General features: G+C 32.5%; 2 protein-coding genes and 1 non-coding gene across 6 annotated transcripts in view; 2 read left to right on the forward strand and 1 right to left on the reverse strand.

Annotated features, from left to right (window-relative positions):
• The window catches only part of LOC125069165 (E3 ubiquitin-protein ligase ZNRF1), a 112,907-nt gene extending 94,743 nt beyond the window's left edge, over window positions 1-18,164 (reverse strand). Inside the window, exon 1 of the mRNA XM_047678560.1 lies at window positions 17,601-18,164. Within this exon, the coding sequence (XP_047534516.1) occupies window positions 17,601-17,967 (367 nt within the window). The 5' untranslated portion in view covers window positions 17,968-18,164. The remainder of the gene's footprint in view (window positions 1-17,600) is intronic.
• A 684-nt stretch (window positions 18,165-18,848) lies between these two features.
• Window positions 18,849-22,658, forward strand: LOC125069230 (uncharacterized Golgi apparatus membrane protein-like protein CG5021). 4 transcript variants are annotated; one of them, XM_047678647.1, is made up of 6 exons: window positions 18,849-19,055; window positions 19,291-19,355; window positions 20,308-20,462; window positions 20,670-20,755; window positions 21,948-22,061; window positions 22,414-22,658. In XM_047678647.1, the coding sequence occupies exons 1-6, from the start codon at window positions 19,041-19,043 to the stop codon at window positions 22,603-22,605; spliced, it is 627 nt and encodes a 208-aa protein (XP_047534603.1). In that variant the 5' UTR covers window positions 18,849-19,040; the 3' UTR covers window positions 22,606-22,658. The 4 variants fall into 4 exon arrangements, with proteins under 4 accessions (XP_047534603.1, XP_047534604.1, XP_047534601.1 ...); XM_047678648.1 differs by having other exon boundaries at window positions 18,850-19,055; window positions 20,670-20,749; XM_047678645.1 differs by having other exon boundaries at window positions 18,852-19,055; window positions 19,276-19,355.
• A 2,313-nt stretch (window positions 22,659-24,971) lies between these two features.
• Trnai-uau lies at window positions 24,972-25,065 on the forward strand. Its single transcript has 2 exons — window positions 24,972-25,009; window positions 25,030-25,065. It is a non-coding gene; the product is annotated as a tRNA-Ile (tRNA).
• Window positions 25,066-27,278: the final 2,213 nt, after the last annotated feature.

Here is a 27,278-nt window from a genome sequence, read left to right on the forward strand (position 1 = left end):
GCATTGGAGCAACGTGGTGGAATATGCTCCAAACCTTATCCTGAAAGGGGGAGGAGGCCTTGGCCCAGCAGTGAGAATTTTACAGGCTTCTAATGTAATAAGAAAGTCGAGATAGGCCAGTAGTTAGATAAAATAACATTTGTTTAAAATGTTTGTCTGTCTATCTGTCTGTTTGTACCGGGTAATTTCTGGAACGGCTGATGTAATAAGGAGTAACTTAGGCATTTTTTTTAGAATTATATATAAAATAAAAATAAAGTCACGCTGCCAATGTCCAAATAACTTAAATTCAAGTAGCCCAGCTAGTAATTTAATATCAAGATTAAACTTAAACTTTAAAGTGGTTTGTTTTATAACGCACATCGTTTTTTTTAACACTTTGCTCCAAATATTCAATAATAACCGAAGACAATGAAGTGAATTAAGAAACTACTCTCTAAATTATATCAACAGACGTCAATGACTGAACTGTCTGGATATAAGGTTTGAAATTATACTGTGAAACTATTGAATATATCTTTGAAAAATATATCAAGTTTTTAAATTTGTAGAATATTCCAGTAAATAAGTCGCAAATTTAGTACAGAAAAGCTACCGTCCGAGAACTTTTCATAAATCGACAATGCTGTTCAATTCCGAAGGCATATTCTTCAATAAAACGTTATTTCAAAACAAATAGCTTTTATAAACAAGCTTTTATTATGCATCTCTATTTCATAATCTTCATTTAGCGCTTATACTGTATAACGAGCTTGCAAAGTTCTACGTTTTAATTAATTTAATGTAGAAGCATGGGCGCTTAATGAGCACCAACTCCCCGTCAGGTTAATAAGAGAAGGTAACGTATGAAAATCCTTTAATATATGTTAGTCTTTTAACCGACTGCGACACAAACGTTAACAGTGCATTTAGTATATTAAAATGGTAACACCACCTCACATTCAGAATTAAGGATAAAATTATTTTTTGTATGTAATCTGAATGGTCATTGGCAGCTGATGGGTGTTCTGATTGAACCACTTTTCGAAGGGCGAGTGAGACAGTATAGTTGGAATTACAGGATATGTAACACGTGTGTAAGTGTTTAAAATATCTCAAAAGAGGTCTCATGTCTTGGATTATACGTAAATACATAAACCTACAGTCACGACGTATCAGCAAAGTATTTTTTTAATATATTATCAAACGTTTAAGCTTTAAATTTGAATTTTTGAATAAGAATAAACGGAGAGACTGATCTACGTCAGTTACAGACGAAATTAGCTAAAACTTGTCATTTACGCAAATAATCCGACAGATAGCAGATGAAATACAACTTTCGTTATTCAAAAGTAGTAAATCAAGAATCACATCAGTCTAGCGAGATAGATATTATATCTAAACGGCTGTAATAAAATTCGTTATGTCTAAGTCTAATGGGTAGCTGGAAACAAGCACTCGACGCATATCTCGTGCCGCCCACCATCCGGAGTTCAATTCCTGGTGCGAGTTCAGAGACCGGTGAATATATTCACGATAAACAGCTGGCCGAGATCCAATGACCGGTGCTAATAAACTTGCATTGTTTTAGTACTTCGACTTTTTAAAAGATATGGACTTGTTGTTTTTCGGATTTCATTTGATAAAATCGACGAATAAAATTAAAATTGGATTCATAAAAGTTTCAATCTTCGAACGCTCGTTAATCTTTATCACTCTAGTTATCCTATGCTCAGTATATATAGTAAAAGACAAATTTGAAAAATTATATATTTTCTACATTTCTTATAAATAAACGAGAATCATAAACATTATCATTACATTTTGTTTAACCTTGAGTCAAACTTTCCCTCATTAAATTATGTCACTTCCCACTTCCCCGTTGAGATCGACAGTTGCCAATAGCGAAAGGGGAGGAAGGGGAACTGCGCGCGCGCACTATTTAAAACCGTAGGCAGGTCAGTGGGGCGAAGCGCTGGCGTTTAGGCCAGCTGCTACACCGGCTATTTCAGACAAGATTTAGTTACAGTTAATTTGGTACAAGAATAATTGGTTATACTTAGGTTTCATCTTTAGGACACATCGTAAAGGTCCTTTATATATATATATATTATATAAGTGTGCGTTGGTATATTCGTTTCATATTCGACACTGTCTGATCGATTGATCCTGGTCGATGATGGTATTTATATTACCCACTTCACACACACCTGACAATGATATTTAGTATATGTATATAAACAGACAATACGTCTGCCGGATTTTGATAGTAGGTATATTATGATAGTGTTTTTTATTATTGACAGGAAATTTAAAAAAAAAAAAACAATTTACACGTTTTGGGTCTTCAACTACTTTACCATTAGCTTAATAGCTTTAAAGTCTATCACTTTGAATGTTACCTAGTTGTTAATTTTGAGTGTTTAGTTACAAATTTATGTGTATCTATATAAAATATAAATAAAAGGTTAAAACAAATAAAATACTGATAAACGAAATAATTCTCCGTAAATATAATAAACGTGCAAAGTCAAATGTTGATCAAAACTAACAACAGTGTTAGATGATCGACTATTTGACTCGCCTTTGAGAAACCGACACTTCCTCTCGAGCGGAAATTGAATTTAATAATAGAGTTATCATTAATTATTATTTCTTCGTGTTACAATAAACTTTACCATTTATTTTGTTTACAATTACAAGAGGAACAAAACTATAATTAGCTAATAATCGATAGTGTTAGACAAGAACCAAGAAAAAGACTTGACAAGAAGTAAAAACTGATACAACACGAAAGCTCAGCTTTAATCATTATTCGGGTAGGTTAAATACACGCTAATTCATTGACAGACTGTAATCAGAATCGGGATATTTATTTAATCGTTTGACACATAAATCAATTAACGACGTAAAAACAGATAAGCAAATATGTGCCAATACAGATCAAGTCCCTCACCAACACGTGTGTTCATCGAGAACAAATAGTTCCACTGCTATTATGTACAATTATACGCATAGAGATAATGCATATATTGTCTTAAATAGAACAATTATCGTTTCAAATATCACACGTTCAATTATAAATACTAAGAAAAATTTTGCTACTTAAATTTTATACGCATCAATTACCAGGATAAACAACTGAAGTGGTTTGCTTCGAAAATAATTAGCTTGACTCGACATAGTTTAGTGATAGGCGACCTTGTCATAATGTCGCAATGGGTTATTTTATCCCAATGTCACCGAAAAGTTTTTTCAGTGTTCACTGCGACTCAATGAAAGCACGCCAAGAGAAAAGACTTTTAGACACATACTCAAACGAAACATTGACGGACACGTCATAAGACTAAGGTCCCCCGATTGTGTAGCATATTTTGATTCTAGAACCTTGTTAATAGATTTTTAACTAAAATCATGCTGTTATGAATTGCCAGACGTCGATGCGTAGATCAACATGCAATTTTGACACATAATTTTGATATTTGAGTTGAATGAAAAGTATTAAATATGTTTCGTAAGTGTTTCGCAAATGTAAAACCATGGAAGTTGAAAGCGAAGTGATACTTCTTTTCTATATCGATTCTAGTGTAGTATAATTAAAACTTATCGAAAACAATTTATAAACATTATTTCATACTAATAGCTTTAAATTACTACAGAATACGTTTTTGTCAACGTAATGTCCAAATAAACGACCGAAACCCGAAGAATTTAAGAGCAATAAGCGCTTTGCACACACCACAAACACACCAAATTATTCTTTACTTGCAAAGTTCGAAAACGATGAGTTAATTGTAAGTAAGTTAAAATCGACTTTCAGGATATGTTAACATATTTTAAGTAAATTATACATTATTAATTGACATTTATCTATTTATATATTGCTTTGTGTGGTAGGGCTTTGTGCAAGTCCATTTGGGCAGGTACTCATAATATATTATACCACCAAGACTGCAATACTTATTAGTAATTAGTTGGATAAAAAATATACGAAATAAGATTAAAGAAATGTACCTCAACGATATTATAATATTATTAGAAGGAAAGACTGTATCTACATATTAAAATAATTCGAAAGGTCAATGACGCGGACAGGTTTGGCAAGACTAGAGAAGTTATATGATAAATCAAGACAGTAATTCTTTTTAACTGAACGACATTTATACACACTTTTACAATCACTAAATTTTTAATATCTTCAAAAGCATTGAAAGTTCTACTAAAGTGTCTTCGTATTAAAATAATATTAAAAAAATAATAATAATATCATGGTTCAGAATAAACGAATATGATTTTAGCCGATTCCAAAAACAATTCCAAAAAACAATATGTATCATGTAAATATATTTCTCTTAGAGTTCCATGACTCGAGGAATTTACTTAGATGAGACAAGATCTGTCCATTACGAATATAACACTAGTTATAGTATTCGTAAAGTTTATTATCTAAATATTTAGAAAAACAAACAATGTTTTATACTCTTTTTCACACTTTTACTTCTTTTTATATCATATAAAATAAATAAATTATAAAGTATGCGATACTTTATACGAATATATAAATTGTTTTTCGATCTAATAAATTAATACAAGACGTCTGGTGAAAACAATAATAATAGATAGTACCCAATGAACAGATTAATTATTACCAACAATAGCATATTATGTAAAATCAAAGGACCCACCTTTGATTATTTATTTGTCTAAATAAATAGCATGACGTTTGGGGAGTGTCATGCGTAACTAAAACCAAGATATTAAAGTTGGCTCTTTCTTTTAATTATTTTATAGTGCGACCTTATTTATATATGTAATCTAAGAGTGGGACTTTAATATTACACGTAGAAGCGACACAATAGAGAAAAGCATTTCAATTAATCAATAAAAAAACAGCAATTCATATCGTGATGACATCATAAACACCTATATACTACGCTGTTATTACATAAAGAAAACGTAAATACATTTTAAGGTTGTGCACCGAAGTTTAGTTCGACGAATGTTATCTGCAAAAATAAAATATGTGCATAAATTTTGCAGGTGCAGCATTTGTTAGGGATCACTTGAGATACGATAAGTACGCTTCGTTCAACATTCCAGTAGCGCTGAGTTTCTGGCAGGTCCACCGAGGACTCTTTTATATCCAACATTTTACAATAAAACGTATAAAAATAAAAGACAATAACTCATTCTATCGTAACACTACATTTGTTAAATGTTAAACTATATTTGTTTAGTTGAAATAATCATATGATGCATATTAAAAAGCAGACTACAGTAACAATAACAATTTACATTTAATTTTTTAAAGTGAATTTGAAATGGTATCAAGTATGACATCATTTAAATTAACTTTTTTTATGACTGTACATCGTTTTCATTACAAAAGATAATGAGTGAGCCAGTATAACTACATGCTCAAAGAAAGTAACATATTGACGCATTGATGGTGTACGGCTTGATAACATTTACTAACATATGATGTCTCGCCTGCCGATGTGTGTTCTCGAGGCAACTAAACCTTAATCCAGAACGATATTTAAACACCATTAAAGATTAGGTACAATCATTTAATGAACGAGAAATGTCACCGCGAATAAGTTTTCATTCGCGGTGACATTTTTACCCGGAGATACTGCTAAGAACTGCACATTCAAGATGCGAACTAAATTGAAAACGTCAAATACATCGAAGGTCATGTAATTGAAATAAATAAAACGCATCACACGGTGTACTCGACTACCGGTCTAGCTGATTTTCGACAGAAATAAACGAAGCGGTTAATAATTTTCTTTATACTATACATTACATATTATGAGTGAATTATTAAAATTTAGGTTTACGATAAAATCAGACTTGCGTCGGTTGCTCGTAACTAACCCAAATTGAAAACGACATCTGGACAACATTAAAATGTTCCACAGAGATATAAAATACGATTTCACATCCTTAGCCAAATCATTATCAAAATTATAATAACGAATGATTTAACTGTTTCGATTGACTGTAATCGACTGCCTCGTTGGTCTAGTAGCTAGTTTTTAAGGCTGCAATCCTAAGGTCTTCGAATCAAAACCCGGAATGGGGGTAATAAAAAAGAATGTGATTTTTGTGCACTATAGGTATATTTCCTGCAAAGATAACATCGTATTATTTATATGAAAACGCAAGAACAATTTGTACTTATAGTAAAACAATAATGAACATAAATTGCGCGTTTTTTACACTTTCAGGCTGCAATGCAAAGCTTCATCAATCATGCAATCAATGTCATTTTTACATATAGATTTTATAATGCGGAGAGCGTGTAGTATAAGCTAATATGATGAGAGCTAAGTTAAAAATAGGTCAAAACTATAATCATTCATTATTTTCACGCGCAGTATAAACTTTTTTGTAAACAGCCGTGATGACCCAATCACTAGAACACGTCAATCTTAACCATAGCAGGTTTTATCCTGGACCAGTACCAGTAGATACATGTATATTTTTACAAGGTTTTATTTAACTAGTTATAAGCATTGCAAATCTAACTGTTCAAGGGCTAATCTTGTAAGCTGAATTCGAACAACTTCCTCTCATACATAACATAACATAAACAGCCCGTAAATGTCCCACTGCTGGGATAAAGGCCTCCTCTCCCTTTGAGGAGAAGGTTTGGAGCATATTCCACCACGCTGCTCCAATGCGGGTTGGCGGAATACACATGTGGCTGAATTTCGTTGAAATTAGACACATGCAGGTTTCCTCACGATGTTTTTTCCTCTCATACTAGAGTAGAAAAGTTACATGCTGGTTCAATTTCGATGAGGTACATTTTTATGGTAAGCATGAGCGATTCTACCGCCCAGGACTAGATCCAAACAAAGAAAGTCAGCGGAGTTCAGCAGAGACATGAAAATTAACATTAATGGATACTTCGTTTCTAAATTTTCTTTCTTAACTATTAATTTATTTTGTACTTAAAATTTAAATTACAGCGGGCAACATAAGACAAGCAATTTCTAGTTTATAATAAACATCTCATTAAAAGGTTTAAGAAAAAGCATATATATTAGAAATAAAAATCTAAATCTTCTTTATTGAAATAGTCTCATACTACTTTCGAAACTTCAAGTCGAATCAATGTAAAGCTATAGTAAAATCTTTCATTGACAAAGACTGAATTATAACTGCAATTATCTTAGCTTAGGTGACCTATTTCGAAGTGATCCCTTGAGCAAATCCATTAAGGAATTAACTTAATTTACTATAAAATCCTAATCCACAGTTTCTAGAAATGCGATACTTTTATGTACTTAGAATGAGTTTTGTATTCAAATCAAATCAAATGTATTTTATTCAAGTAAACTCTACAATAAAGCATTTTTGAATCGTCAATATTTCAACTCTATCGACGTAGCGGAAAGCAGTCTCTAGCTAAAAGAAACGGGCATAGTTGCAAATAACCAGATTTACAATAATCGTTCAATCAGTCCTACGATGGAACCCGAGCCTAAACCCAGGTGTGTTTTCCAAAAAGTATTCTTTAAATGAATAATTCATTAATCTATATATTAAGATTAGTTTCGTTCCTTCAGACCTAATTTTTTTTTACAATTAAAATGTAATAGCCGTTGCGGAAAAAAATCTTAACATGTCAAGTACGCAAGTTAGTTTCACGAGCTAGGGTCGCCATGAGCTTAGTTTTCATGAACACAACTGTGTACTCGAAACAGTACATTTATCTACACTAATATTATAAAGACGAAGATATTGTTTGATGCGACGTCCTATCTGTCTAGCAGTCGATTTGATTTGAAAAATATTTATGCGTTAGAAAATCACCAAACTACATTGAGAAAGACTAGACTGTATTATTTCGCGCTACCACAAGAGGGGGGGGGGGGCGTCGACGTACCAGTAAAGTTAACGCCGATTAACCAATCGGAGCTACTAGTAATAGTTGGACTGATTTAGAAGAAGACCCCATAATGGAATTTTCTGAATCAAAAATCACCCTAATTCCAAAACATTTAAAGTAAACTTATTTACTTTATACGTAGAAATAGTAAAATACGAGTTTAATTCTTGTATTTTATCATATCTTAAAGAGTTTTTTCTTTTAAGGAGTTAAAATAATTTAATTTGTTCTAACCATAAGATATAAATTTATAAGCTTCGTTAACTCAAAGAAATATGTTTGGGGTTTTCCATACTTCGAGAGAGCACTATACCTTCCCAATCTTCAATTTCGTTTAACTCGACCCCGGATCCGATCCTACAAACCGGAACTAATCATAAACGAAGACCATTATGGTAAATAGTATAATACAGACGTTTACATTCGAAATGAACATAGATGAAACGTAGCTAGTTAAATAATATTAAACATTACAAGCGTAATTTTAGTAACATCTTGCTTCAAATGGCGGTCTTTCTCTTCCGGTCCATTACCACACGGAAACTACACGATTCTGCTAACGCTTGTCGAACACAGTGTTATCTGTGTTCTATCGTCTGAACCTCTTTTAAATGCAGGGTAGCGCAATTACATAATGTCAAAAGGGATGGTGAGCCTACAGTTGATTATTGTGAGCAATCATTGCGGTCGAGTTCCGAGCCCTCTCGTTAAGCGCTGAGTCGAGTTTACACTTTCTGTGACTGCACTGCGAATTCAAATGACCTGGATACAGCTGGACTTTTAACATTTTATTACATATATTATGAAATACTTTTAACATTGAGAGGTGCCCTGCAAATGAGCCTCCTAATGGTTAGTAATTACCACTGATAGCAACAGACATCAGCGCTGTAAGAAATATTATACATTAATTATATCGTCATTGCTCACCAACATTTTGAATTAAGTCGTTGTCCCTTGTGCCTGTAGGCTCAATCACCCTTCAAATCAGAACACAACATTACTAAAAATTGCTAAAAAACTGCTCATAAGCTTATGTATATATGTGAGTTGAACTATGGCGTCATCTTTGAGTTGGGTTGATATATTTACTTTAAGTTTCTTTGTCAACACAACAATACTGAGTCCTGCTGTTTGGCGGAAGAATATTGATGATTGGGTGGGTCCTGCCCAAGCGGGCTGGACAAAGCCCTACTACCAAGAAAGAGTGATATTTAACATTATTTGACCGAACAGGAACGATGTATACATACCTACATTTATAGGTATTTTCTAAATAGTTTTTCTATTCAAAATTATTCAGTAGCAGCAGTTAGGAAGTTAGCGAAGCTGTAACATTGCCATCTCGTACTTCAGAATCGGAAAGCCCTTTAAACTAATTTAACTGATCTCTCTCCGTCGATATCGGATTTCCGACTCATCTTATTATAAGCGTAAAGGGATAGCGAGGACACCTGTTAAGCGCGCTTACACTTTTACACTACCTCTCGTATAATATGACCTTCGAGGAAAAATACAGTCAGAAGGTCGTAGTCTTTATAATATCCCAGCATTTTTTCTCATATAAGTAAATGACTGCCTCGTTAGATATATATTTATTTGAACGACTGTTGATTGTTGCAATATAGTAACTGAAGAGATTAAGAATTTGACGTTCATGAAAACATACACAAGCACTAACGCAAGTACAATTAATAAAACAACAGAGCGCGTTACCATGTACCGAAAGCTTTGGGAAGCGTTCGAGGTATCACAAAAACAACAAGACAAACAATAAGAAATTCAACAATGGATGCAGAGTTGTATTGCAATTTATATGCATTAAGATATCTTATTCACTTGTTTTACTTTGTGAACATTAAGTAGAGGAATATATTTCATGTATTCTCAAAATAAAATTCAGCGAAACTATATGTAGTTAACACATCCGTGTAATCTATAGAATGAACCAAAGATGTAATACTCGCAAGCACAATCTTAAAGCACGTACAAGTCACAAGCTATTAGGAATAAACAGCAACGTTGAACGTGTAAATTATTAGTAAACAGCACATCTAGGTAAAGTTGTGAAATACGAACGGATCAGTTATGAATAGCGCTCCCACGCTCCAGTTTCCCGGTGACCTAAAATCCTAGCCAGGCTAGCTTCTACAGAACATTGTACCAACAGTTAGCCGCTAGTGCAAACATTTTAAACTAAAAGCTCAATTATCTGTGACGTAAATATCGGACAGCACAGAGCACTCCTGTAGCTTTCAAGCCTTATAAATTATTATACTTTTGGAGTAAACAAATTCAATTTACGATTTCACCTAAGTATATTTTTATTGATACTCGTTTAAATGTCACAAATAAATTGCTCACGAAATTATTTAAAAGGTTGTTTAGCCGCTTAACCTTATTTATATTTGAACTAGGTCACTGTATTTAAACTCAAAGCTGAAAGAAGGCAAAGCTTTGAAAAAAATAAATTAAATAATAAGTGAACGGAGCTGGATTATTAGATATAAATAGTACCCGAGTCTCTCTCACTCGTGTTATGTTCAGTATTTGTACTTTCTTGTAATATTCAAGTATTTTTTTTTTTCGAAGTTAACCAGTTAAAAATTACCATAACGGATAAAACACAACAGCCTCCTGTCAAAACAAGCCCGAACATTATTACGACATCTATTTACATTGTTGAATCATATAATATATATTATATTTATTAAGTAAATGAAATAGTGTAGATATATTTAAAAATCGATGACAATTTAAAAATATGTATATGCCATACCATCAGATTATGAAATTGAAGCAATAGAGAGTGCACCTGTGTCTGCGTACATACTCAAATAAATTATTTTATATATATAAATAAGAAATAATATGTATAATTACATAAATTAATCCCGCACCGTTAGCTATACCCATAACTATAGCTATATCACAATATTATTACATATACATTTATATACTTGTAATAATGGGTATACTTATATATTTCCATACTGTAGAGATGGTAAATAACTAAACCCCTTCGGCTAATCATCAAAGTTACCCACGCTATAGAAGTCCAAGCAGCCGCAGTTAATATTTAAATGATTTCTAAACGCTCTGTATTGAAATAATAATACTTTACACGTGGAGGGGATGTTTTAAATACTGTAGCAATCATAATACACGTATTAACCAATAATACTTAATTCAGTAAAATTAATATGAACATAACTTATTAGTCTTAATCCTAAGCATTTTCAGGAACAAGAAAATCTAGTGCTGTCGTTATTAAAAAATCTAATTATATCAAATAAAAACGACGTTCACCTAGCAATAGTAAATTTCATAATCAACTTTCACGCCATCTGGTTCTGTATACGGACGTTGAGATAAGTAACGCTTTTTATTTTATTTATTTTAGGAACACAGATCCCACAAACACTGAATAAAATACTCCTTGCATCGTCAGTGAGCTGCTAATGACGGGACCTAGGATACTATGCCCATCGTACCCGTACTTAAGTCAACTCACTTTTAAAACCAGTGTGTCTGCCGTTTAATTAACGCGGAAAAATACGTTACGTATACGTATGAGTATGTTGTGAAATGAAACAAAATATTATTATTATTTTTTTATGTCATTGGTTGGCGGACGAGCACATGGGCCACCTGATGGTAAGTGGTCACCACCGCCCATAGACAAAGGCGCTGTAAGAAATATTAACCATTCCTTACATCACCTATGCGCCAACCTCGGGAACTAAGATGTTATGTCCCTTGTGCCTGTGATTACACTGGCTCACTCACCCTTCTAGGCGGAACACAACAATACAGAGTACTGTTATTTGGCGGTAGAATATCTGATGAGTGGGTGGTACCTACCCAGACGGGCTTGCACAAAGCCCTACCACCAAGTAAATATACTTTTGCCTTGACAGCATGACCATTGACCACATGACCATGCAGAATCAAAATCTCGTCAACGTCTATTATAATCAAACGATAATCGCTCGACGGTTACGGGATGCCTAGATATTTGGATCAATTCTGAGCCCCACTAACTTTCAAGTTACCCAAATGCTATGCTAGACCAATAAACCAACGAAGCAACAACAAAATATAATGTATCAAAATATGTATGTTTTAAACGCAAAAAAGTTAACATATAAATAATATTCCAACAAAGGTTATGTAATGTATGATGTGATGTAATGTGAGTTCCAAAACGACCTTGGAGTCCTCGTAGCTCCAAACTCCTTTGATCGAAAGCCTTACTAGGTCGCTTATTGTTCAGCTGCACAAAGAATTCTCAAAGAATGAAGAAAATTGTGTACTTGGAAGTCGAGACTACGTTCACTAAACTACTTACAGCTATTCCGAGAGAAGAAATTCGAACGTCAAATGTGATAGTTTTCCGAGACACCGACTACGTTAATAATCATGTAAAAATGATACGCATCAAAATAGCGTATCGCCGGCAAGTCGATTGTCGACGTTTTACAATCGGGTTGAGCATCGAACGTCAAATCTATTTCTTACAAAATATAGACTAGTTTTTAGGAGCGCTGTGAATGGACACAATAACGTATTGCCAATATAGAGTAAATTAAAAAACGCTTGTAAAAGGTTTGGCGCTTATTCCACTACGCTGATCCTAGGCACCCGCCTAGTGCCACACATTTGGCAGATTTTCATCCGATGCGTGCAAATAACGTTATATTAACCACAGATATTTCCTTCACTGCTGAGCGTTAGATAAATTATAATAAATACAAGCACATGAAAAAACAGCGATGTTTGTCTAATTTTAACCTTCAATCTTCGATCAATATTCTCGAATTCTAATCACTGAGCCATCTCGACTAAATCTGAAGTATTCATGAATAATCCTGAATTTTATCTTCTATATCAGTAATTAATAAAAGCTATTTTTAAAAATCAATTATTTATTTAATTAAAATGATGTGTTTTGCACTATTTTGTTTTAAAATACAAAATAAAATTATATATTTGTTGTAGGATATATATATAATATCTGTTTATTGCTCAAACATAATCTTCCTATGTAATTATAATTAATTAATGTTATTAATGACCAAAATACAAATCAATCTCGGTTCCTAGTACCTTCCGTATATATATATATATATATATATACGGACGGTATATGATATATATACATATATATTAGAAATATACTGAACTATAAAGTCACAAATGAGTAGAAAAAGTTTAAAACAAATATTTTTAATAATGAAAATAAATTATGGTTACCTAGAAATTACACACAAAATTTAATAAACAATATTGGTTTGGATGCTACTCTCCGTATAGCCGAAAACTTTTTTATGATACAAGAGGTTTAAAATGTATTCCAAAAAAAATCAAAATATTTTAACATTTAATTAAATACGTATTAGTACATAATGAACAAAAATCAATACTAATGACATAGAGGTAAAATTTGTTTGTATGTATGGATAAACACGAGAACTATTGTTCCAATTCTGAAAATTTTCCATCGGTAGAAAACTACGTTATTCCTGAGTTCTATATGGTATAAATTATATTTATATCACGACATTTTCTTTATTAAAAACTTGCACCCGTGCGAAGTCGGGTGGGTCGCTAGTAAGAAATAAAAAGATTGCTTTTAAGTTTTTCTATAAAATTTAAGAAAAGATTTCAAAGTGAAAACTCTTAACAAATATGAAAAAAAAAAAACACAGCGTTGCCTTTTATAATTTTAAGAATTTATTTCAGGATCAATGGTTAATTCAAATCATTTTTAGCTCTTTATTAAATTAGAAAATCTTAAAAGGCACTGTTATTACCAGAATTTAGTTAAAACGAAAACCTTCAGACACAAAATCAACGTTTTATATTAGATAATTGGTTCGTCTAGAGGTCATTCAATTAAAACTTCGCAAAATTACGTTACGAATCCCTCGATGGTGTAGTATTTTAATTACGACGGGCATCTACATTCAGACACCGCGAAATGAAATTTTACTAGTATTCAAATTTACAAGGAATATTACTTATAGCTAATTAATAATAATCCTTATGATGCATATATATCACAATTTTCAAAGAACAAAAACACAACTAAATTATTAACTTGTTAAAATATTTTGTCTTACTTTATAGTGTTTTTGAAATGATATTAATGAATGACATTTTGTTAAGGGAATTAATCTGATCTAGGGGTAGGGCTCATTGATTCAAACACTATAACACTACACACGCACACACAGACCTTGTGCAGTGCCGGCGTTTTCATACTTCGTTTTGAGTTTGGCTGCGGTCGCACGTGCGTCTGATCTCACAGAATCAATAGCCGAAGTGCGGGATGAAAACGAGAGGGTAGTTGAAAATGTAGAGGAGAAGGACGACCCCAAGCCGAGGCCGAGAGTGGTGCGGTAGCGTCTGCGATACATTGTGAACACGTTTTGTCTGGCCGGAGTTTCGCGAACGACTGAACTTTCCCTGCGTATGCGCAGCGCAAACCCGGAAAAGCGGACGTGGTTTATTACGGGAGAGCTAGACGATTTGACGCACAAACAGCCGATAAAAAAAACTTTAAAGCTTTATTTTGATATTTAAGGGAAAAATATATATTTTTTAATGTACATTGTCATTGAAAAAGGCACTTGAATATCTTTTTTGTATATTCTTTGGTCTTTGTACGATTGTATGTACAAATTGGTCATGTGAACAATACATTTTCGCCTTCCCCTTCATTTCCTTAGATCGCTGACAATTAATCAGCTATATTGACATTTTGGGAAGGTCGTAAATTTCCCACCAGACATCGGATGGACAGTGATAGAATTACTACCCTCATATGTGTGCGCGTTCCTAATTACAGCAATCTATTGTACAGAATTTTCAACATAAATAGAAAGTAAACAACGCATAATTAATGATTAGATAACGCATAACTATTGATGTTTTAGAACTCTTGAAAATGTTTCAAGAGTTAGCATTAACTAATTTAAATAAGCCGACATATTATAGAGGAGAGAAAACGTGAAGCATAATAAAGATCTTTTCTTAATAAACGAATCTACTGTTCGACGGTGAAAGAAAAAAGTGAGGAAAACTTCAGGTGTCAGACGAATTTCTGTGACATGTGTATCATGAAACCCTAAATATAGGCACATACAACTGATATGCCAGCTTGGAAGCTTGAAGAGAAGAGTATGCTTTTGCCCAGAAGTTGGACATTTACAGGCTTTTTTCAGTTATTAGGCGGTTAGATGGTTAATCGGAACAATCACTACCCATGGACTTCTGCAACACCAGAGGGCAGGTATGTTGCTAGCCTTTTAATAATGAATAATATCTTTTCGTGAAGGTTTTTAAAAAATCGTCTGCGAATGCTGACATAATAGTTGTACGAGTCTGATGGATGGTCGTCTAGAATCTTATTTAAGTTTTTGGGAAAAATATATAAAATAAATACGATTCTCAAGCGAAAGTGAGGCCTCCGCTTATTTCGTAATTTTCACCCTATTCGGTAATACATACGTAGAAATGAATGCCAAACGATTAAATCAATAGTGTCAGCATTGGCAAAATGCCGACTAGGACACGATGTAATAACAATATAACCCGAACTGTTGAGGTCTGATGAAAAGATCGCTTTTAATTTAATTTCTTAGTCCCTTGTTATTGAAGTAGCTAGGTCTCGATAATTTACGCACAAAATATGATTTTTGATTGATTTTATCAAAAATCAAAAGCAAACCAAATCATGTTCAATTAAATAATAGTTTATTATAATAGAATATTCGTGTTCATACAATTGTACACATATATACAAAATACGTAATAGTTTTTAACACCTCAACAGTCAGTACATCATATTCTTATGTATTCTTTTATAAATTAATTTTCAAAAGGCAGAATTGATAAGCTTGATAATTGATCGCCTTTGCCCACAGCCTCTGACAATACAAATGATTCATGAATCTTCAATGCACTGTGTACAATGGCATCAAATGGGGGATACCAGATAGTAAGTGACCACTACCACCCAAAGATATTGGCACTCCGTGAAATAATAACTATACCTTACATTGTTAATGCAATACCCTTGTGCCTGTAATAACAATGGCTCTCTCACCCATGTCTGAGGTAGAAAAATAGAAGGCACCTAGAACCACTTATCTATAACTTTTAATTATTAAAATATTCAAAACGTAATACAACAACATAGTTGCTTTCATTCAAGTATTTATTGTTATATAATTTACATTTAAAAACATGCAATATTGTAATGTGTTTTATAATCATCTATAAACCTATTAATTTGTATGCTCCGATATTTAAACACTCAATTGATTTTACTATAACAAAGACTACACATGCGTACTTATATCTTACAATGTTGGCTATTAATAGTAAAAATTATACTCTATGGTTTCATAGAGCTACTCATAATCATGCTAAATACTCACATAATGTGATTTATCAAAACAAACGACAACCCATTATTTTCCCACAGCTGGGCAAATATCACATCTCTTAAGGAGAAGGTTCAGTGTTTTTTACATAAAGCAACTACTGAATTTGTTCTTCGCTATATATAAAGTTAGTTACTTAAATTTAATGTAATCCAATAAAATAGAAGAGCCTACTTGAATAACATATATTTGGATTTGATTTGATTTGGCACTGCTCCAGTGACTTCGGTAGGTTCACATTTGGCATTATTATGATGGAAACAAAAAAAATGGCGTCAATATTAAGATAGCTTTGTCCATATTTTAATTCTTATGATGAATTAAGGCATTAAAATGATCTGTACAATAGAATAAATATTTATTATTCATTTATAAGTATAGTTAGGCGTCAAATACCGGAAAACAAATTGTTGTAATAGGAAGAACTGCCTGCCTGCCTAGGTCTGATATAGGCTGATGATGTAATTATACAAATAACTTTCAACAAGCCAATCAGCCACTACAATTTTAACAGTCTGTGGATATTAGCAGTTTAAGAAATTTCAAACACTACATTCACTGCCAAAACACCCATCTTAGTTCCTATACTAAGAACTTGTAAAACAAATGAATGCTGATTGGTGGTACGATAACTGATGAGGTTCTATCTAACCTACTACAGAGTCAAGTACCTGTTTCAAAGAATAGATAATATTAATAAAGGCAAATACCAATTAAACAATGATGTAAATTTCCAGCTCCTATAACAATTATCAGTTACTAGAACAGATAAAATCATTACAGATTGCAATATTAATTTCACATGTTTTTGTTTACCCTGTGCCTAAATAAAGTTGCTTATCTAAGAAATTACAATGTTATCTTGACAAATACAAGTGCCCCAACTAATCTTCTGAACTTTGAATATAAATTATATGAGCAAAATTTTTATGTCTAATTAGAATCCCTTAAGGTGCAGAAATTGTTTATGTAATGCCAAATAAGAAATTAATTTAGAGTAAGATTATTAAAACACATAATGAAATATATGCATTTCATATCATATCTTTAAACATTTACATTTTAATTGTATTTTGACTTTATGTTTGCACTTTTATCTAGTCATATTCCATGTCACTTGTGTAATCTTATATTATAAAGGCATGTTATGTAAATATTTATTTTTCATGCAGAGATCAGTAGCATATAAAGAACATAGCAGGATTTAGCAAATATTGCCTCTAATTAGAAATTAAAATGATCCATCAAATAAGAAACCTACTTACCGTTTAAGGACCAAATGTGTGAAGGCAGTGAATGTGCTGCATAGACTCTGCCAAGAGCCAGTGACGTGCCAGCCACTGGTCCGGTCTCTTCGTTTGAGCTCGAATCAGTGTCCGGGCTAGCGGCGGCGGATGCTTCATAACTTTGCGAATTAGCAGGAATGGCAATAGCTTCGTGGGAAGCATGTAAATCGGGCACTGAAGACAGCGATCTCGCGCGCTGCCTGTCGTTCGACACTTGTATACCTGGTATCGCCCTCAGCAGGCTAAACCCCGCACCCCCGGATACTACATCCGAGCTCGAGCTCGTAGAAAATGTCCTAGCTCGCGGACTCTGTCCCCCGTTCGCGGTGCTAGCCTTAGCGCCCATCGCCGCGATGTTACGCAAATCACACCTGTCACAACCGATCTCCAAGATCACGAACACAAGCTAACTGCGACACCCGCGGCGCCGGAAGACATCGTACAAGACACGGTCCGATTTAGAGAAAAACAAACGCTGAACGACAAACAGAAAAACGTCGCTAGTACCTACTTGTAAACAGCGTTGCATGTGCCGTCCTGCAAAATTTTGACAGTTCCCATATGTGCTAATCGATTTTAGTAAGATATCGATATTATACTTTTTTATATGAATATTATTTATTATTATATAATATGTCAAAAATTGTATTTTTATGAAGTTAGCAATATGTTATTACTTTTGAAATCCAGTTAATAACAATGAAGTATAGCTTAATTACAGCACTATTTTTGTTGGTTTCTAGGTAAGTTATATAATATAACTGGAATATGATAATATAGATTTCAATAATTATTATAAAATAAAAAATACGGAATATACGGAAATCGATTTTAATAGCATGGCATTACATCGATACTTTCTAATGCGCAATTATTGCCTCTGTTAAACTTTTTAAGACATTAGATACAATAACGTTTTAAGCTAATTGTTGAAACATAATTTGACTAAAATATATCAAAGAGACCTGCAGTTAACAATATGTATTTATATAAAGATTAAATATGTACTACAAATACTTTATTTAATTGGAACAAAGCGAGTTCATTACATGATTATTTTAAAATAAAAAAAAATATTATTTTGTAAGTTATCCAAAGTCATTTGGTACGAATCGATTTAAAAATAATTGAATGTGAAGCGAACTTCAAGTTGGTTTTTCTACTTTTTTAACAATATAATGTTCAATAGAGGTTCTGTTAGTGAGAACTGACATTTCCAGAATCACATCATGACGTCTGACACTGACATATCTACTACGTTTACAAAAGATACATACTTGCTGTTGACTTTATTGTAAAAATAACAATTGTTTATAAAGTTTTTTAATGTAGACAAATATTCTCAGCAAAACCTTACCTTTAAAATAAAACTTTAAATAGTAAATTAGTCTTAAGACTTTATTTAAGTGTTAGTTCAGAATGAATTCTGCGACCGTAAGTATTTTAGAAATATTTCATTTAAAGTTCTTTACAAACTCATTTAAATCGTAAAACCATGCCAGATATCATCATTAAACCAGTAATTATCATTTAAAAGTACATAATGACCGGCTGTTTTAAGTTGCACGTTACTTATATCCCTGGATGCATTATTTTATTTTCACCTGCTTTGCACGGCTTGAGCTGACGTAGAATTGTTGATACGCTATTACAGCCAGGTGTGCCGCAGGTGCCGCTGCTTGACGATGACACCATAGCATTCGGTGACGAGGACAATGCAAACAAACAGTTTGTGTAAGTATGTTTGAACCTCATCCTTCATTTGTAACCCTTATGACTGATACTTAATATAATTGATATATTGCCAAGCTAATATGTTTGTTCTTTAAAGTTTTTCAGTAATGACTGTGCTGAAAATGTTTTTATTAAAATTTTATAATCAACCTAATATTGGAACATATAAGAAAAAAGTATTTACCTTTAAGGATGTTATTACTTCTATGAATTTGTTATTAAATGAAAGACATATAATGAAGATGTCTGTCTTGCCAATTTCGTTTTTTAATTATAAACATGTGCCACGGAAATGTAATTTCAATTGGTTTAGCCTGAGGACAGAACTCAGAATTTCTGAAATGGCACCCTTGTAAGCCAGCCACGAAAAAAAATTAGCCATTTTCCCTACTTCTATTATAAATATGAAAGTGTGTTTGTTGGTTTATATTTCAAAGAGAAACTAATGTTTTCATATGATTTTCATACATTCTACGTATGAAAATCCATCCTTTATATTCCGAAAAATATGCACTGGAGACTGTTGGTGAAAATTATGTTAAGTTTCATTATTTTAAACCAGCTAGTATATCCAAAGTAAAAATTTAACTTAACATAATTTATTAATTATTTCATATCACAGAGAAGAGGGCTGATTCTCGCTCTGTTCATATAAATATTACCAAAACAGTGTATATTCGGCACAAAGGGCCTATTTCATATTATGAAAGAAATTGCAATCAATATCTCATGATTATTTTCAAACACTATTTTAATGCAAATTATAATAATTAAATAAGCAAATAATGACAACAATGTTATTTACTGTAGTCTTTAACATGACTTTTATAATGAAACTCAAATAGGTTGTGGGAATATTATTCAATCCCAAAACTATATAGACCATGCTTAACACATAAATATTGATGTATAACATATCTACTATCATTTAATAAGTATTCTTTTCTTACAGGCATCCATACATTGTGTTTTTTCACTTGATCTTCAGAGGTGCAGCCATTGTTGTATATATATTATGTGGCTGGTTTTCTGACTCCTTCATTGCAAGCTTTGTGCTGGTTATACTTCTCTTATCTGCTGATTTTTGGACAGTTAAGAACATTAGTGGTAAGGAGGGTATATGTCAGTCAGATATAAGTTAAATTTTAATTAAGTACATAATTTGGTTAAATATACTTCATAATATAATTCATAATTAGTATAATGTAATACAATGATATTTATATATTTTATTAATAATGTTGAAACTCACATCTAATTCAAATTATAATAATTATAATTAAAGAAAATATTATGATTGTTTTATAATTTCAGGAAGATTGCTCGTAGGTCTGAGATGGTGGAATTACGTGGATGATGATGGGAAATCACATTGGGTATTTGAATCCAAGCAGGTAATAGTTAGTATTCTTGCATTATTTTTTCCGCAACTGAATGGCTATTGGCTCTTTCCTGATCCCAAGATTAACAATATAAATAGTTAAAAATAGCTCAGTATTATTAAGTTGGCAGACCCATGCCTCAGGCAGTACATAAATTCAATGTTTTTTTCATGTTTTAAATCTTGATCATGTTGAAAAACAAATTTTTTTACCAGTTGTTTCAGATAGGCTCCAACCTTTGTCCTTAGAGTGCTTATTCGAATTGACGCTTCTCAGTTTCTGTAATTTTTAAGCTTGTGTGCATGTAACTGTGTATGCTTATTCAAGCACAACTACTATTAATAGTCAAACCAATCGATATTATTCTGTACCGAGGCTCTGTAGGTTTGAATGTTAATAGGTAATTTTTAAAAAAAATTATAAATAATAACTGTTATTAAAATAAAAAAATAATTAATTCAGCAATCAAAGACTTAAACTTTATAATTGCATAAGTATTTATTTGGTTATTCAGGATGTAGTTTCGTAGAAATAACGTGAAGTTTGAATTTTAATATTATGCATTTAGTCTGGTCCTCTTTCCTTCTTTTTTCTCAAAAAATAGATAGGAATACATTATTTTTATCATAACATTCTAGAGAAGGAAATCACTTCGTTTATGTAAGATTTACAGAAATAACTTACAATTCATTTTTATAGATGAAACAGCGTTCAATTTACACTGAAATGTAGATTTTTTTTAAATCAGCATTTTTAATAAATAATTTGTCACTCACAACTCAACCCCTTTAAAAAGTGTCTTAAAAACGGCTAATCCGTCAAAAGCGTTCTTAAGAATTAGGCGTATATTCTTCTTGAGGTCTATATACTTCTGGGTTAATAAAGTTGTAAGACCGTATCCCGAAATTATTTTTTGAATAAATTGGTAATTTCAAAAATAATTTAATGTAGAAGTACAATTATTTTAATAAACAGATGTAGAGATAGTAAATCACAAGATATATAATATGGCATAATGTGCCAGTTAGTTACTTGTTAAAATGCAAAAGTTATTCCTTATTTTTTAATTTCTATGTTCCTTGTTTTCCTTTCGTGTATATGACCCAGGGTAGCCTAAATCCTTCTCTTAAATCCACCCCTTTTAAGTGGAGAAAAGACCCACCCCGCATTTCCTTAAACAGATGTGAACATATTGCATTATTAATTCCAGAACCGTGTAAATCGCAACGAGAGTCGCTTATTCTGGATGGGATTGATACTATGCCCACTTATCTGGTCAGGCTTCTTCATCATATGCCTCTTTGGACTTAAATTTAAGTGGATGGTATGTTAAATTTATATTATATACAGATATTCATTACGAATGAAATAATTTTGATGGGTCTACCCTCACATTCAATCTAATCAGATACACAAAGATACAGATAAAAAAAGATACTCAAATGTAAATTATCTATGGGTGGACAGTAAAGAATGTTTTTGTTTTGTATCTTCGGCAAGTCTCATATTCTTAATCTATGTAAAACACTTTGGAATTTAAATAATTGAAGTTATTCATAAATTCTCGACGCACAGATCAAGGCTAATAAGTCGTTTTGTCTCCATGTATACTATTATAGTTGTTATATATTTTTATGAATACTCAGTACCAACATTAATGTATTATTCCTTTTCAGTTGTTGGTTTTAATAGCGCTAACATTAAATGGCGCCAACTTGTACGGATACGTCAAATGCAAGTTTGGCGCGAAAGAGAACCTTCAGTCCGCGACCACAGACTTCGTCAAGAAGCAGTTGCTGCAGAACGCGTCGTCGTTCATGTTCGCGCAGCCCGCGCCGCCCACGACGGGCAACACCGGCGTCATATAGATTACAAATATAGTTTAATGTAAATTAATTATTAATAAATTATAATATCAAGACAACATTGTATCATTATCCTTAGTTTTAATGCATTTTATAAAAAATATATCTACAATTTATTTATTTTCTTTTGAGGTGTCAATTATATAAAACGATAGCTTAAGAGAACTTACGAGAATTTAAGTTAGGCACCGGTTGTTTATTCCTATTTGTCTCAACTAATTACGAGCATTCTGATTTACCTATAAAAATACGTCAAACCACGGACTTAATCTGTAGCTTTTAAGTCTTATGATTCAGTAACAGTACATTATGTTAAAAAGGTAACAAATTAAATCGCTTGTTAAAAATATTGATAACTTACATAAAATTATCGATAAAATATAATAGATTACCAATAAGCATAGAATTAACATTTATTGTTTTCAATGCAAGATAATTTAATATAAGTATTTATTTACAACCGGCAAACAGTTATTTAATATTTTTGGTGAAAAGAAAAACTACTGTGTCTCTAGCCGTTTGTTTTCGGTTGCAATTACATCCTGAACCAGAGGAACATTAAATTCAATTGATTCTGGTACATCTAAAAAATCTTGGAAAAGAAGATCAAAGTTTAGATTAAATCTTAATATTACATTGGTTTTTATAGTTTCGTTTCAAAATTTATTGTATGTACCACTCTTCAGTTAATAAAGTTTTTTTCTATTTCCGATATTCTTCAAACACTTTATTATTTAGGTAACTAATTAAATTACAGTAGATTGTTTTTTTACAGTAATTAAGCCAAAATTGTAAATATTTAAAGGGTTATTATAATCGTTCTGACGAATTGCCGTTCATTTGGCTAATGAGAGCAGATTTAATAGCATGGCTACCCTCGGCTGGAAAAATGCCACTTCCTTGCCTCGTAAAGCGCGAATCATTCAAAACGAATAATGTATAAGAATATAATTAGATAATTCATTTTGCTAATACAAAACAAAAACGGAAAACCGCCGCTGAAATTGATGGAATAGGGATTGGTACCTCTGTGTATTATTATTACAATATTATTTTACCTAGTTCTCCAGCATGACGGTGCTCATAGATAGCACCATAGATTAGTATCTATCTAATCTAATATCTTTAATACATACTAAAATATAGGTTACTAATCAAAGACAATAAGATTTATACATAGACAATTTTACAACTTTTTTGGTGATTTGACATATTCCGAACACTAATACTATGTGGACTACAAGGTACTGCCACCGATGTTAAAACAAAATGTGGTTGTTTTGGCTTTCTAACGACTTTCTTATATGGCCGCAGATGACCTTGTTTATATGAACTATTATATTCCTCACATAATTACCACATGCGTTTTGTGTTACAAATGATGCACTGAGTACAATGTTGTATTTACCTATAATAAACCGACATATAATGCATCTACGTCAATTGCCGTAATAATAACAGAACCACTCATACATACACAGATAATAACATATTTTCATTATACGCCTTTGCCATTATAACGACATTAGCACACCTTCCTTCGATTTTAAAATAAGTATGTACTTATGAGCTGACATGGCTGCAGTGCTTAAGTAAAACATTTTAAACCTACAGTCGGGGATTTCAATTTGCACAAGTAAAAGAAACACACAACAATAAAAGAATTGCCCAGACAGACTTCCACACAAAGCCCTACTACCAAGTAAATTTAATATAACATATTAATACTAGGTATTTCAAAGACATCTTTATCTAGGTTTAACAAATATGAAACGTTGTTATGAAGTATTTTTTTATCTCCCAAAACATTATTATTATTTTTTTAAGTAGTCTTGTAGATTTTATCTAAATCGATTCTTTAATCACAACTGTTGGTCAATAGGTAGTTTGATTCGTGTCGATTCTTCGTATCTCTGAACCTAAATGAGATAAAGCGCTCCATTAATTAAAATATGGATATATTTTTTTGAATTGGTTTGCTCAAGTTTATTTCTAGGAATTTACATCTATACTGAGCACACGGATCTGTTACTAAACTAAGCACATTGCTTAGTTTTTAATAGTTCACATGCACAGGTCACAGAAACGAGGGTAAACATTTAAATAAATAAAAAAACTATTTTCGTTAGGTGTGAATTGTTTCAATTTTATTTTTAATAATGTTTCTTTGTTTTAACACTCATATAAGCTTCACATAAAAATACATCAATTATAATTGTTAACTACGAAAGTCTAACTAATTATCATTCCATTGTTTTCGAATTAACCTATGTCAGCTTCGTTCAACAAAAGATTTGCTTCTAATGATTATTGAATAGATTAAAAAAAAAAACCATGAACATGTACCAATTTTGCCCGAAGTACAGTCAGCTCCAGTGGCGCAATTGGTTAGCGCACGGTACTTATAAGACAGTGTTCGTGTGAGATATGCCGGGGTTGTGAGTTCGAGCCTCACCTGGAGCATATTTTTTACATCATCGTAGATACATATATATTTTAATGGGTTTCCTTTTAATTTTAAGTAAATTTCGAAACGCTTAATCTTTATTTACAAGTGATCCGATTTTGTAATACAATTATTACTTATTCTCTCAAAACAATACAATCCACTCATACTCATATGTTGCAATAGTTTATTTTGTTTGTTATTTTCCGATTCACGGAGTATAAACTAATCCTATTGATATGGAACATTCATATGATTATAAGCTATCGTTTCAGTAAAGAGATAGGCTATAATTGTTACTGTAAAAAAAACAAAACGCTGAGTTTATTCGTCCTATTGATACTCGTACTAAGTAGATGTAGGTACTAGGTAGTTAGTGGTCTCCAAAATGTTTACTAGAAAAGTCCACATAAGGCACAATAGCCATGCTTATGATCAAACGTTAACTGTACTTACTTATCCTTACTAAAAATATAAATGAGAAAGTTGTTTAGTCTGTCGGTCTGTAATGATTTAACGACTAAATCTCTGAACAGATTTTCATGAAATTTAGTACGAAGTAAGTTTGAAACCCAAAAAAGAACGTAGGCTTTTTTCAATCACGCTCGAAACCTATTACGCTGTTAGTACCACCTCTCTGCAGATCTGTTTTTGCTCAAAACTCAATACTACCACGTTTGTGTAAACTATACAATGGGCTTAGTGATTTGCTCGATATCAGTACGGACTCACCTAAGACTTTCCGTAAAGTTATTACAGAAAGAATGTTACAATAGCATATAAATGTAAATATGTAAACTTATAGTACTTTGTAATGTGGTTTTTGTTATTTCTGTTCTTCACTTTTCTTTTTTTTTTTCTCCTTTCATTGTCGAAATATTGTTACTTAATGTTAATCAAGCACTTTAATATTTAATTATATAATTGTAATCGGAGCAAGAACGCTATGCATGCAGTTTTTGCTTTTGAATGGGTGTACATAATGTATCTTATTTTGTACATGATTTCATTGGTGTGTAATTTATGTAACATCCGCTAGCAAAACATAATAAATAAATAAATAAATAAATAAATAAATAAATAAATCACCTCAAGGGGATAACATTAGAGATGAAGGGCTTTGAGTAAAATCTTCAATTTTCAAGTAGGTACCCATGTGGGCTTTTGAAAAGAAGTGTTAGGTTTATAGAAGACTTCTTAGACAAGCAGGTTTCCTCACAATGTGTTTCTACACCGTTATATAAATTATAATTACTGACTTTGGTTCTAACTCGCCAGCAGATAGCGCTCAACTTAGCGAAGTAGGTACTGTCGGACAGTTCGCCTTGTTTCATCAGTGATTATAGTTATTTATAAACATAAAAAAACATCAATCCAATCACAGGGCACCATTTCGTGTAATCTATCCCGGAGAGTGATGATGAGACTATGATATAGACACGATATTAGCGTTTAGTATGTATAAACAATTATTCATAGACATATTCGTATGTCAATATATTTCAATTTAAATTAAAAAGATAGAATAGAAGAATATGTTAACTTTAATAAGGCAACGGTCGGTCTATATAAGTATATTTAAGTATTTTTATATACATATTAAAATAGTAATAATGTTATTATTATATGTACGCTTAAATACGATATTATACGCTATTTTATTAAAAATTTAAAAATGACAAAGTTGAGGCTACACCGATATCTAATCAAGTGTTAAGTTTGCCCTTAATTTTCGGGCGCGAGGCTACTTGAATCGCGAGGGCATAGCCCTTTTTTATATCGCTAGAATTACCCGTTTATCCCATATGAAGTAGGGTTGTGGGGTATGTGGGACTCGCAGATGCCCAGGATGTCTAGTGCGTCCTAGTATACCGGAATGGCTACAAAAAAACCAGCGGTACCCTCTCCGTTTTCGCATGCTAGCGTGACGTGAGGACATAGCCCTGCCTTGGCCGACGTAGCCCACGCTTTACGCTACAGCTTCAGCGTTATTCTGTTGCTACAGGGCCGGATCTACCATATGGCTTTTTGGTCTTCAGCCCAGGGCCCCGTGGATTCAAGGGGGGCCAGCTAAGTTAAGTCAAAGCCACAAATAGACGATAATGCAAAAAAAAACCATAACTTTAAAACATCGTCGTATGGTTTAAATTCTACGTTCAGATATGGCTTGGGTGGTTCCCTAAGTATTGTTAGCACAGGGCCCCCTAAACTTACGGTCCGGTCCTGCGTT

Source organism: Vanessa atalanta, chromosome 15 (assembly GCF_905147765.1).
Source record: "Vanessa atalanta chromosome 15, ilVanAtal1.2, whole genome shotgun sequence".
In the NCBI taxonomy this organism is placed as follows: Eukaryota; Metazoa; Arthropoda; class Insecta; order Lepidoptera; family Nymphalidae; genus Vanessa; species Vanessa atalanta.